Here is a 13707-nt window from a genome sequence, read left to right as displayed (position 1 = left end):
AAATATTAAACTGTCTTAGTTGAAACAAAAATAATATATTATTATATAATTTTCACCAATAGTTAGGAAGCAATAATTCAAAAGGAAAAATAATGAGGCTCAGTACTTCAATATAATTTAACCAGATAATCAAGAAAGTGAGAATTGACAGCATAAATGCCATTATGTTAGAATGCAATTATTCTGGCCTGTCATGCATCAACGCTTTCTATCCGTGGCAAAGTAGTCGGAATTGCACTATAGGTAACTCTGTAGGTCTGTATAGATTTCCATACGCTATTTAGGGTATCTCAAGACAAGGGAAAATCCAATAACATGGCATAATCATATGGGGAACCTGACCATATATAGACCCTGTCAAGTCTGGAAATAGTCGACCTCGGGACAAGTGTCAAACACTCGCAGTCGGTTTATTCAGATAAATCAAATCTCGTTTGATTCTTTTTATAAATAGTGACTTAGTGTCAATGACTAGAGCAGTTGGGGCCACTCATGTAGTATGTGAACCAAGATGGCAGACACCGTAACATAGTAGGTGTACCAGGTTAGGCCATAATTTCAGGTACAAATACTACAGGAGTCACTTGGCTAGTCACCGAACTCCTAATAGGACTAAAAAAGAAAAATTGGAATAAAATTATGTCCTAACCCTAACCTGGTACACATGCTACGTTCCGGTGTTCGCCATCTTGGTTCACATACTACTGGAGCGCCCACAAGGGAGCCACAATGCTAGGCGCAAAACTGATTTTATTTTTCCTTTTACAAAAAACTCTAAAAAACCTCGGGAAAGGGGCCACGCCATGGACAGTTGGGAACCCCTGGACTGGAGCCTCCTTATCACTGCTTATGACCATGAAAACATAATCCATGAGTTGCTTTCCAAATATACAACAAAGAGAGGTGAGAATCAGCCTACCTCACAACTCAGGTGAAACTTAATCCAACAAATCCAATATTGATCACAATATATCAATACGGAGATAAATTATTGATTATTAAGGGATTTAGAATTGAGGTAAATGATATCCACAGATTGGATCCAAGTTCTTGAATCCTTGATTAAAGATATGAATAATGCAGAATATCCTTCACCAAAACATGTCAAAAATATACAATTCAAACATCAAGACTTTAACTAATTGCACCAAGAAATAGCAATAAAATAGAACATTATAAAAGTGGTACCAAGTAGATTCTCAATATTTAAATGCACAACTGGTAACAGGCAGGCAGTAAAGCATCTTTTCATCTGTTCAGGTCAGGGGTGTGCAACCTTTAATAATACAGGAGCGCCAGATACACATAATTGGGTAAAACCGCGGGCAGCAAATTTATTTACCATAGGCTTTCTAGTAGATGCAGGCACAAAAATTAGTGAGTTATTGATGAAAATGTGTTTTTTATTGTGTGTGAGCGCTTCAGCAATCTGTCTGAGTTATGTATTTTACTTTTCCAGTAATTTGTGTGTTCAATACAATAAGAAAGTTACATGCGATTATATATCTTCCAAGTATTCGAGATTCGATTCGAAAAAATTATTCGATTCTGAAATATCAGGTATTCGAAAATGCCTAGCCCCAGTATTGATCTGATGACATGCAGTGCTCGCTTCGCAAGAGCTCAGGTATAGGCTTTGCAACGCACAGGAATTACTCGCATGTACTAGATTAAACTTGAGAATTTTGAAACTCGTTTCTCGTGCCGCACACCATTTCAAAATAGGCATTTCTCCACGGGTCACACAATTTTTCCTCGTAGTCGCAGGTTGCACATCCCTGGTTTAGAGTAAGATTTCAATATATTTATCCCGGAAGAGCAGATAAGACAAATCAATCATATGGCAAACCATGTCCACTCGTTCGGTTACCAATCCATGATGGAATTAGATAGCCTAATCAGTTATCAGTTATCAACAACTGGCCGGGTTACATGAACCATCCAACGCCTGTGAGGAGCCAAGCAATCCTCTCGCATTTGATTATCTTGTTTAGTAGATTAATAGGCAGGGATGGCCAGTTTGAATATCTCGTCATTCGAATATCGGAATCAACGTTTATAGGAATATCGAATTTTTGTGTAACGTCACACATCTGCGACATCGCTCTCGAAGCGTCTTCATTGAATGTTAACTTTCTCAATAGAAACTTGGCATAAACTATCAAATAATTTGTGTACATATACTGTTGGTTTGTGGCCTCATTCTAATATTTCTATTGGAGCTATTTCCTATTTTACTGGATATTACCGTAATTTACTAAAACAAAAATTTGTATGTCTGATTTTAGAATGTATTGAAAATTCCAGATTCGAAAATATTATTTTAGAATGTATTCGGAAGAGTGCAGTATTCGGAACTGGGCATCCCTGTTTATAGGCACATTAAATATTGAGAAAACTTGTATCGTATGCTCCTTACATTCTTACTACGATGGCGCAGTACAGGGGTGTGCAACCTGGGGCCAAATTCGTCCCTCTATAAATAATTGTGTGGCCCACGAAGAAGTGACAATTTTGAATGAGGTGCGGCCTGAGAAACAAGTTTTAAATTTGATTTGGTACATCCAATTTACTATCTAGGCTTATGACTTCATAATGCCTTAAAAGCTAAGTGTGGCCCGCGATTTCACCCAGTTATATCCATCTGGCCCTCCTGTTTTAAATGTTTCACACCCCTGAGATAGCATTATTGGCACTTACAAGAATAATAATGATGAACAATCAAGAGTACCTTTTGGGAAAAAACCTGATGAAAAAAATCATGAACATAAACACAGCGCAGACAAGAGCAAGAGATATCCACAACAACCAGTTCGTCCCTTTCTTTAAATGACTCTCAAGTCGTGACGACTCGGTTTGAAGTTGGCCGTAATTCTGATCAGCTTTTTTAGAAGATTTTTCGATCACATTCAAATCATCTTTTATAACTCTGTTAGAAGCCATAATGTTGTGTTTCAAATTCCTTGTTAACGCAACCATTTCGTCAGCAATTTTTTCGTGCATTTTATGTTGATGTTGCAGTATAGCTTCAGTGTCTGCATTTTGCGTACTTCCACCAGAAGACGTTGCTCTATAGCGCACTCCGGCTGATTTCTCCTTCTCTGTGAGCATGAGTTCGTCGCGCATTTCCGTAGTGTATCTCGACGATGCCTGCATTTGAATCTGCTTTCCCGTCGGAGATTCTTTATTAGTTGGAATCGTCCGAGACTTTGCTGGCACGAGTAGTTGGTTAGCGAGAGATTTTTCTGATGTGACAGGTAATTTTTGAGTCTCTAAAAGTTGTTTTAAAAATTTAATTTTCTTTGCGTATTCACTGATGATATCTTCCTTTGGTTTTTCCGAGGAATCAAGCTTTTGGACCGCTTGTAGACGTTCCTCTAATGCTCCAACATACTTTTCAAGTCTCCAGTCATCAGGTGTGTTTAACCCAGCCATCTCTTCACATCTGGAAAGCAGTCGTATAAGACGAATCTCTGCTCGGCTTCTCACTGCAGGAGCCATCTTGAAATAACTTAATATTTAGCTATTATTTATTTTATTTTAGTGACAGCTCTAGATTAGATTAAAGATTTGGAATTTATGTCTAGTTTGTTGACTTCCGCAATATAAACTAAGATAGGATTCACATATTTATCCTGGGTCACACAAAGTATGTATGTTTATTTGCCTCAAAATGTAACAGTATCTGCATAATAATTGAACAGTATAACAGAGACGGGATACATGTTCAAGACCTTACTGGCCTAAGACACAGATGTGCGACATGTACCCCTAACAATTATAACAGCACTTTAGGACTGATGCGATATACCAGGACAACAGACATGAAATTGACAATACAAATAAAACTCTAGTAAAATACACAAGACAAAAAGGTAAGGCACAACGACAATATGTACAATAGTTTTTAGGTGCGGACAGGCCCAGAGAAACAAAACAAATATCAAGATTGGTTTTTACAATTAGCTATTTATTATATTTTCTTATAATTAAATATTCACTGGACATGTACCGGACTCAAATACATGGAGAAATAAAGATAATATTGAAGCAATCATATTACAGTATTATCACAGATTCAGCAATAATTAAAAAGTTGGAAATATCATTAACAATGCCTTTTAGAGTTGAACATAATAATCATCAGATTGATGACAGAGCAATTATTTGTGTAAAAAAAAAGATAAAAAAAACAGCAACTTTCAATTATGCACACACAAAAGTTAGAAAAAATGGCCATGACCTTCAATAAGCAAATCAAACACGAGATAGTCTATATTTCGAGAAAATAATTTAAGGTATTAGGACTAATTAGAATATTTCACTAGGAAATACTTTTTCAGTCAGTCAGCAGGTCAGTGTCTTACTGAAAACATGCACAAATAACTTTTTTTAGTTTTAGGTGGGAGATTGCCCCAAATAAGTATAAGTATATTAAGTATAAGTTTATTTCGACTCCATAATCAGCAAAACAATAAAATGAATTGTAAAAATAAATAAATAAAAACTGCTTATGAAATCAGGAGAGCGAACAAAACCTTAGATAAGGTTTAAAACGTACAGAATGCATATAAGATGGAAGGTTTTGCCAAGAAGATGTGGTACGTGTTCACTCACATAAAATAATTGAAATATTTCACACAAGCTTACACGCACCCACACACACAACCATATAGAAGTTATTAAGTAAAGGAAACATGAAAAATTACATACTGGTAGTTAATAAAAAATAAATAAATAAAAACTACTTGCCACACCATATTAATAAATTTATGATGATTGCACTGCCAAATTGGTCAATTTTATAAATGGGAGTGAACAGTAAAGATAAACTTTGGACCGGACGAGAGACCGTGGTTTTCTATATGATAAGCCGTATTTCCTCTACCCGGAATAAAATAGACACTTAATCCTTACTAACAACGAGATAGATGTAGGCCTACAGCTATCAGTTCTGAACTACCCAATCCAGATCATAGTCACTTTGATCCAGACAGTCTTGCTAATAGAAACGATGACGCTACAAGGAGTCATATATTTGAAATCCGGAGGTCAAACTTCAGGGTAGAGTTTGCACGCGGTATTGACAATATTCTCGAGGAAAGATATATTGAACACATTTTGAATTTCCATATAATAAGAATCGTCATGACAAAACTCATTGTCAAATTAGTCGTTGTTTTATTGAAGAATAATAGCTAATGCTTTTTTTTGATTACGTGCGTAATAAATCACTACAGAATCTGGGGAGATCCACGTCTCTCGGGGCTCGGGGCACCGCTACCCACAGTACCTTAATTAACAGACAACATACTCAACTGTGGAAAATATACAGTGTGCATAAATTCCTATTATAAAGAGACAAAAAATGGGAAAATTAATCTTGGTTAGCCGCTCATCGTGAAGCGAGTTCATAGCGAGTTTGATGTCGTAAGCTAAAGTAAAAAAGAACCGTTGCATTACGCTCCAATTGACTTGAATAGGCAAAAAAATCCCCCAAAAAATGATAGGTATTTGTCTGTCTGATAGATACTTTCGTATGTTACGCGCTATTCCACGAAAGCAAGGTTGCTCCAAAGCTTGTATGTACATTCATCATATCTCAGACCAGAAGCCTATTGATTTTGGATGAATAATGTCCTATAATTAGCGAGTTATCAATTAATTAGTTATGGGACACGCGGTGTCGCTATTGAGTCAGAGCGAAGGATACACGCCGCTAGATCGATAAGTCGGCGGTCTCTGATTGCTATCTTGTTGTTGTTCTGTTTCTTTCAGAGTGACCAAAATAAAATTGATTGATTGACAAATTTTAAAATTGCAGCTGACACAACAATGAGTCACGAAAAATTTCATTTAAATGATCATTCAAGGTATGTCAAAGCCTTTTTATCAATTAAAAAATCAATTTCCGTAGTGTCAATCAAAACATTATGCACAAAGACTTAACATATGACGTCGTTAGATATCTACCACCTCGTGCGCACGTTTATAATCTTTCACACCTCACAGATGTAATATTACTGTTGAAGTTAACTTGACCACGCAAATATGATTCAAGAAGCACTCTAACCCTACTTATTATGCTACGATTTCTGTTATACTCTACCAAATAAACAGATATTGATTATGTCACAATTCGATTGACAGCGCGAAGATTAAACACGGTTTGTGAGTTTTGACGTGGAATGACAGACACAAAGTTGCTCAACAACGAAGCAGAAGCTTCTGTTTCGAGCGAGAGCATGTAAGCATTCAAAGGAACGTACGTGAGGGTGATGACATTTTCCCCTTTCTTGAATACATGAAACACAAGTATAGCCAAGAAGATGATCGATACTTTGGCAATACATTCTAAAATCAAAAGGACGTACAATATAATGAATGTATATTTAATATCAAACGAGTTTTACCAGAAAATCAGGTTTTGATATGTAATACTTGAATTAAAATAGAACTATCGCAAAGTATTGCTTTAACTAAATTTACTGAAGTCAAAAAATATAATATTTTCAATAACTTGATAGGATAGGATTTACATATTTTTCCCGGGGGAGAGGAAAGCCGATTATTATTATTAGTTAGTTTTTTGTTTTCGTAAGCATGGACTTGATGGTGGCACCCTACAGTGGCGAGGAGTCAAGCAATCCTCTCGCACATAACCATCCCTGCATGGGATTCGAACCTGCAAACCCACGCAGAGTAATCAATGATGTCCGGTGGCTTTTGCATTTCCGCCTGCACATGTCTGTTGCTGTCAATTTTTATATCACGGAGTGAACTTCGATTGATCGACTCATGTCATTCATCGTGAATTTGTAAAGTGTCGTATCTACATAGGATATCAATTCAGACGACAGTACTTGAGAAATGTAGCGTTGTATTGTCGCAGTACAGAGAAAAACGAGTTCGCACCGAAAACGTCGTGTGCTCCCGTAGTATGTGAACCAAGATGGCCGAAACCGGAACGTAGTATGTGCAACAGGGTTAGGCAATAATTTATCACGAGTTCGGAGACATAGCCAAGTGACTCCTGTAGTATTTGTACCTGAAATTATGGCCTAACCCTAACCTGGTACACATACTACGTTCCGGTATCCGCCATCTTGGTTCACAAAATACGGGAGTACGAAACGATTTTCTACTTTTCAGGACTTAATATCAAGAATGACTTCCGTAAAATCTTCAAAATATGTCCTCAGTGTTGGACAAATATGTGTTGACTTAATAACAATATGCGAGTCATATCCAGAAGAAGATTCTCAAAATGGGTAAGACCTACTATTATTTTGTTACTTAGTATAGATCTTGTCATTTTTGAATACCTGATGATTTCAGAATCGAATCTCGAATACTTGTGAGTCAATGGAGATATGTAATTATATGCTAATTTTTTATTGTAATTGGTCCTGTCAACAAATTCATTACTGAATACATCACTAAGACAGATTGCGGAGCGTTCACACACAATAAAAAACACTTATTTATCAATAACTCACTACAGAAAATAGTCATATGTCAGAATGGTATTCCTAAAATATGGCTCTGTTAAAAAAAATTGGGTAATTTTCCTCGACCATAGGCGGAAAAAAAAAATAACAAGATGGAGGCGATTCGAAATTATGCTCTGAACCGATTCAACAATTTACTATTCGATTCGAATATTCCAAAAAATTTGCCTACTTGAACTTGCGGGCCATGTAAGTGTGACGTAAAAAGTTACATTTTATGCACACTATTCAAAGTGTTGCAAAAGCAAAAGTGGAAAACAATAAGCCTCGTGTCAAACCTTATCGTAATACTGTCAAGCTTAGTATCATAAAATCCAGCTCATTCATTATAATAACGAGAACTTTTCATGAATGATGCGCCTGAAAATGATCACATAATGCTGTCGGTTGCTCGTAGTTTGTCGTCGTTATGATTAATGAACGAACATTTGAAAACTCCTTATATTGCCTTTTTGGAACTCCCGAAATATATGCACCAAGATGGCGCACAGCCTGAACATAGTATAGGTACCCGGTTAGGGTTCAGGTTGTGCGCCATCTGGTGCACATACTTCCGGAGATTCACCTTTTTTACTGTTATTATTGATAATCAGTGCTCAAGCCCGATATTGGCAAAGAGGTGGAAATGCCGGAAATTTTGCTGAAGTCATCTCTCATCTCGGTAACAAAGCTGAATTCATGGGAACTTATCCTGATATTAGTAAGATGAAACAATCTATTATGGGAAGCCAGGAAGCCAGGTACGCACCATTACAACTAATCGCATTTATTAGACACGTAAGTGGACTTATGGATCGTTTTAATATTATGTTGTTGTTCTTTGTCACAGAAAAAAAAACGCTTTTTTCTTTGGTTACTGGACCAATTGCTTTGAAATTTTCAGTGCTTCAAAATTGAATTTTTCGCTAGAAGGCTATTACTTTTATTTATTTCAAATATTCCGCTGAGCTGTATGGGATTCGTTTTTTTGTGTGTGCTATGACGTCGTCGAGATTTGCCACTACGTGTCCATATATTTGAGCATAGCTCTCTTGTTTTGTACTCAAACAATTTTAGATCAATTTGACATGATGAATAATTTTTGAGACTTTGTAAAATCAATATATAAGGATACTAAAAATTGTTCGATTCAGAAAAATCAGAATATTACCATTTTCCCCAGCGCTGGAGCCATTATAAACAAATATCATTGTAAAAATATACAGATACTGCTTGTCAGAACTCGACCAAGCCGGTGTCAGTTATGAACATCTTGCTCTCCGGGATTGTCAAAGCTTCCCTTCAACATCAATTATATTGAGTAAAGCAACCGGAACTCGCACTATGGCCCATTACAGGGGGTAAGAGATATGTTTGAGTCTGTAGTTTTGCATAATCATGATAAGGCTCCAATATTGGGTACCCCGGAAGTATCTGAACCAGGATGGCGGACACCGGAACGTAGTATGTGTACCAGGTTAGGGTCAGGCCACAATTCCAGATACAAATACTACGGGAGTCACTTAGCTAGCCCTCGAACTCGTAATAGAACTAAAATAAGGAAAATTGTACCTGGAATTATGACCTAACCCTAGGCTTACCTTACCATACGTCCCGCTTTTCAGCGTTTTGTCCCGCCGTCCCGATAAGTCAGCTAAAAGTCCCGCTTTTCCAGCATAATACACAAACATGTTCTCGTTACTGTTGTTTATGTGTAGCGCAGCGCTAACCTACTTACTGAAGGTGAATGCGTTCGTTTCCCGCTGATTCCCATTGATGGCAGACGTATCGCATGTAAAACCAATACTAATTCGTCTAAATTCGAATTATTTGTACCGGTATCGTTAACGTCAATTCCTTCCTATTTTTCGAACTGAACCCAATATTTGGACAGAGAATATGCGCATGAAATTTTGATAACAATATGGTCAATAAAGACAGCCGAGACAGCTTTAAATGTAGGCCTATGTAGTAAAATCGGAAAATGTGAAGTTACAAAATCACAGCTAAGGGGTCGTTGTCTTTCGAGGCGTCCCGATTTGAAGTCACAAAAATATGGTAATCCTACCTAACCCTAATCTGGTGCACATACTATGTTCCGGTGTCCCCCATCTTGGTTCACATACTTCAGGAGTGCTCTATATTGTCATATAGAATAGATCCTTCCATTTTTTCGTTATATCGGAAAACAAGGTATTGGTAATTGCCCTGATGGCTGTTGTCCAATTATTGCTAATGATTTGGTTTCTGCGAGACTAACTACTTATCCATCTTCTATGCTTTTATGTTGGCGGATCCGTATGCATACAATGCAATTATGCCGTAGTAAGAGTAGAGATAACTATCCTAAGTTATTCAAGAGTCTTGCTGCACACTAACACAAATGTATTTCTGTAACGTTTCTTGCTTTCAGACCGCTGGATGAATTAACTATCGAAGATTTTGCTGTTCTTGATTTGAACAAATATTGTTGGATACATTTTGAGGTGAATATAATAGGTATAGGATTTTATACTTCAATGTAAAGTAAACTATGTGTTTACATAATTTACCCGGCGCTCCCGAAGTATGTGCACCCAGATGGCGCACAACCTGAACCCTAACCTGGTACACATATTATGTTCAGGTTGTGTGCCATCGTGGTGTGCATACTTCGGGAGCTCCATTTACCCAGGCAATATTGTTTTTGAATTGGTATTATATAACCACAACGCACTAAGACAGATGTATGCATTGAACATGGTTAAAAATACGATAAAAAATATTATATATAATGTATTTTAGGTCACACCTAAATATAATATATATATAGGCTTATTTTCAAAATAGTCTCAAGTTTGGGGGTTTTCTGTGGTCATCTTTTTTTGGGTACCCCCGAAGTATGTGAATCAAGATGGTGGACACCAGAACGTGGTATGTGTACCAGGTCAAGGTTAGGATATAATTTCAGATACAAATACTACGTGAGCCACTTGGTCAGTCTCCTAACTTGAAATAGAACTAAAATAAGGAAAATTGGAATAAAATTAAGGCCTAACCCTGACCTGGTACACCCACTACGTTCTGGTGTCCGCCATCTTGGTTCACATACTTCGGGAGTACCTTTTATGTGGGTGTTGGCCTGCGTTCAATTACTATATATATATATATATACATAGTAGGATTTGTCAATAAATGTTTTCCCAATTATGTTCTCCTATTTACAAATTCACATGCACCATTTTTTCTAGGATAGAGAAAACTGCGATGTCATGGAAAAACAAATCAAAATAATTCAACAACATAATTCAACTAAAAAGTTAGAGAATCGAGTATCGGTGTCTGTGGAGCTCGAAATGCCAGAAGACGCACCACTCACTAAATTAATTCCTTTAGCGGATTTGGTAAATACTAAAACCTATATTTGTGCAGTATATTTCTTTTGAATGTTTTTACAGAAAAGACGAACATCGATAATTTAATAGGGATATTAACGGAGACGTCATTACAAATATAGTATATGGGTCTGTACCAGGGGGGTTGCAAGGTTTTTAAACCCGGGGCCAAAACTTTTGCCCACCTAGACTGGCGGGCCATGTAAGTGACGTAAAAAGTAACATTTTAAGAACAATATTTACAGTGTTACAGTGGAAAACAATAAGCCTCGTGCCAAAACTAAATTTAGCCGCAATCTCAACAAATTCCTTGAGCTATTTTTTAGCTGAAGCATCAAAATTCGAGTTCAGTCTGGATGTGGCAGCATCAGGCGGGCCAGATTGAATTACCCAATGGGCCGGATTTGGCCCGCGGGTCGTACTTTGCCCGTGTCTGTAATGTTCTAGACGGGAGTGCGCATCTACTCTGCGTGCTCTTATTACCTGTACTATTTGAGAAAATTGAGATATGTAACGTAATATCTCATTGCATTTGTGTAGTTCGTGTGCGGTGTTCAAATAACAAATATTAAAGAATTCGAAGATCGAATCGTTGAGGCTCAATTAATCTTCATATTTTCTTCAGTCCATTTAAGAAAAGTAAAAATTTATTTTATTCTGACAGATCATTATTAGCAGTTACTTTGCTCGTCATTTGGGATTTCAATCTGCTTTGGAATGCGTTGCAAATTTACGTCATCAATTGAAAGAAGGGTAAGCTCCCGTTTAATATGCCTGCAACATTAGTTTCCAGAGTATGGCTCATTATATTTTTTAACGCCTAGCTAGAATGTTCCATATTTTTCATTTAAACGTGTACTTTGTTCGGGTAATATATTATACTGTTGTTATATATTTCACATAGTTTGTAGACTCTGCCCAGCGTTATTATATTCATACTCAGTAAAACAACATTTGCTCAAAGTACATTTTCTTAAAGAGAACACAGGTCGTGAAACAAAGTAACGAATTCATAATTCGGGCGTTGGAACTTGTGTCCATGGTGATACCTGTCAACTCTACATTTCCTGATTACTAGGGTATTCTGCGCAAATTATAAATTTGATGAAGCAATGATGAAAATTATCACGAATTCGTGTCTCACTACGAAATGCCGCAAATTGCTCTTCAAAAAACATATGTTGAAATTTAGCTGGCTATACGCGGCATTCTTCGCTTAATTTCACATATTATGGTTTTCATTGCGCGATAATATTCATTCATTGTGTTTACTGCGTGTTATTTTGTGCACGTACGTCTGTTCCCCACTAGCCTAAGTGCGAATCGCCCATCGGTTGATAATGGGCAAGTCCGAATCGCGCGAAGAACTGTCACAGAGTATCATATTTGGGGGCACCCGAAGAATGTGCACCAAGCTGACGCACAACCTGAACATAGTATGTGTACCAGGTCAGAATTATCAGGTTGTGCGCCATCTTGGTGCACATACTTATAGAGCGCCCATATTTGCCAGCAATATTATCAAAAAATCATTCAACATCAACTTTTCAATTCAGTTCGATTTTGTTGTTGCAGGGGGGAAATTGTCTGCTCGTGGGGCGATCTCGGTGCGGCTCACGCTAGAAATGTTCCAGGTGATATTGAGCAACTTGTACCAGCTGTAAAACCAGAAACAGTCGTAGATACTCTCGGGGCTGGAGATACGTTCCAAGCTGCTCTTGTACATGCCAGATTAAAAGGATTGGATCTCAACAGCGCTGTGTTGTTTGCCTGTAAAGTCGCCAGCAAGAAAATTGCTTCGATCGGCTACAACAGTGTTATCGGGATGGGTATCAAATAAAAAAGAAGTTACAGATAATTGGATGCGATTGCGCAATCAGACATTTCAGTCGATATAACGATCGTTTTGCATTTTTTGCTGGCACTCTTCTTCTTTTTGTTGTTCTTTGACACGCTTTTAAAAAGTCGCTTTTCTCTTTGATTACTGGACCAATTGCTCCGAAATTTTTAGTGGTTAAAGATAAAACGTGTCCATATATTTGAGCATAGCTCTCTTGTTGTATTGATTTTTATCATATAACAAAACATCTATCTCACCTTAAATTCGGTGACAGCACATTTGAACCCATACATTTGCACCCGTATATCCGCGCGTTCAATCTATATGCGGGTGCTAAAATCCATGGGTTAGTATGGGTTCAAATATCAATAGGTGCAAATTCCAATAACAATAGTATGCAGGTGCAAGTGTCGTCGGTTCAAATGTAATGGAACCCTAAAATTCATTTATACATAATAGTTTTTGTAACATTTTATATTGACGTACTAAACACTTTGTGATCTCATCATTAACAGATAAGAACAATTGTTTGTATATTCATTTTTACCTACTCTACTAATAACTACTGCAAGTTATTAGGGCTGGGCGCTCCGAATCGAATACTCGGATAGTAAATTATTGGAATCAGTTCAGAGCAAAATTTCGAATCGCCTTCATTTTGTTTTTTTTCCGCCAATGGTCGTGGTGAATTACCCATTTTTTTTTTATTAATGCCATAATTTTTCAGTGCGATTCTGACATATGACTATTTTCGATGCTCCTGAAATATGCGCACCAAGATGTCGCACAACCTGAACCCTAACTTGATACACAACCTGAGTTCAGGTTGTGCGTCATCTTGGTGCGCATACTTCAGGAGGTCCCTATTTTCTGTAGTGAGTTATCAATTAATTAAAGTATTTTTCATTGTGTGTGAACGCTCAGCAATATGTCTGAGTGATGTATTTTACGTCTTCAGTGAAAGGACCAATTACAATAAAAAAACGTAGACAATTATATATCT

General features: G+C 37.2%; 2 protein-coding genes and 1 long non-coding RNA gene across 3 annotated transcripts in view; 1 reads left to right on the top strand and 2 right to left on the bottom strand.

Annotated features, from left to right (window-relative positions):
• The window catches only part of LOC144430347 (uncharacterized), a 55176-nt gene that overhangs the window by 16481 nt on the left and 24988 nt on the right, over nucleotides 1-13707 (bottom strand). The gene's annotated exons all lie outside the window — the stretch shown is intronic.
• Nucleotides 14-3584, bottom strand: LOC120329913 (vesicle transport protein USE1-like). The gene has a single exon (XM_078118258.1). It carries the CDS (start codon nucleotides 3499-3501, stop codon nucleotides 2722-2724), a length of 780 nt encoding a protein of 259 aa, XP_077974384.1. The 5' UTR covers nucleotides 3502-3584; the 3' UTR covers nucleotides 14-2721.
• Nucleotides 7119-13621, top strand: LOC120329809 (ketohexokinase-like). The gene is made up of 7 exons (XM_039396592.2): nucleotides 7119-7271; nucleotides 8105-8251; nucleotides 8717-8851; nucleotides 9904-9976; nucleotides 10721-10873; nucleotides 11529-11617; nucleotides 12440-13621. The coding sequence occupies exons 1-7, from the start codon at nucleotides 7168-7170 to the stop codon at nucleotides 12702-12704; spliced, it is 966 nt and encodes a 321-aa protein (XP_039252526.2). The 5' UTR covers nucleotides 7119-7167; the 3' UTR covers nucleotides 12705-13621.

The sequence above is a fragment of the Styela clava genome, chromosome 12, assembly GCF_964204865.1.
Source record: "Styela clava chromosome 12, kaStyClav1.hap1.2, whole genome shotgun sequence".
Lineage (NCBI taxonomy): Eukaryota > Metazoa > Chordata > Ascidiacea > Stolidobranchia > Styelidae > Styela > Styela clava.
This window is presented reverse-complemented; position numbering and strand designations above follow the sequence as displayed.

Excerpts from the sequence above, each read along its gene's own strand:
- LOC120329809 (XM_039396592.2), top strand. The coding sequence starts at position 7,168 with ATGACTTCCGTAAAATCTTCAAAATATGTCCTCAGTGTTGGACAAATA. Across the intron at positions 7,272-8,104 it reads GAAGAAGATTCTCAAAATGG|TGCTCAAGCCCGATATTGGC; the intron begins GTAAGACCTACT and ends ATTGATAATCAG. Across the intron at positions 8,852-9,903 it reads ACTATGGCCCATTACAGGGG|ACCGCTGGATGAATTAACTA; the intron begins GTAAGAGATATG and ends TCTTGCTTTCAG.
- LOC120329913 (XM_078118258.1), bottom strand. The coding sequence starts at position 3,501 with ATGGCTCCTGCAGTGAGAAGCCGAGCAGAGATTCGTCTTATACGACTG.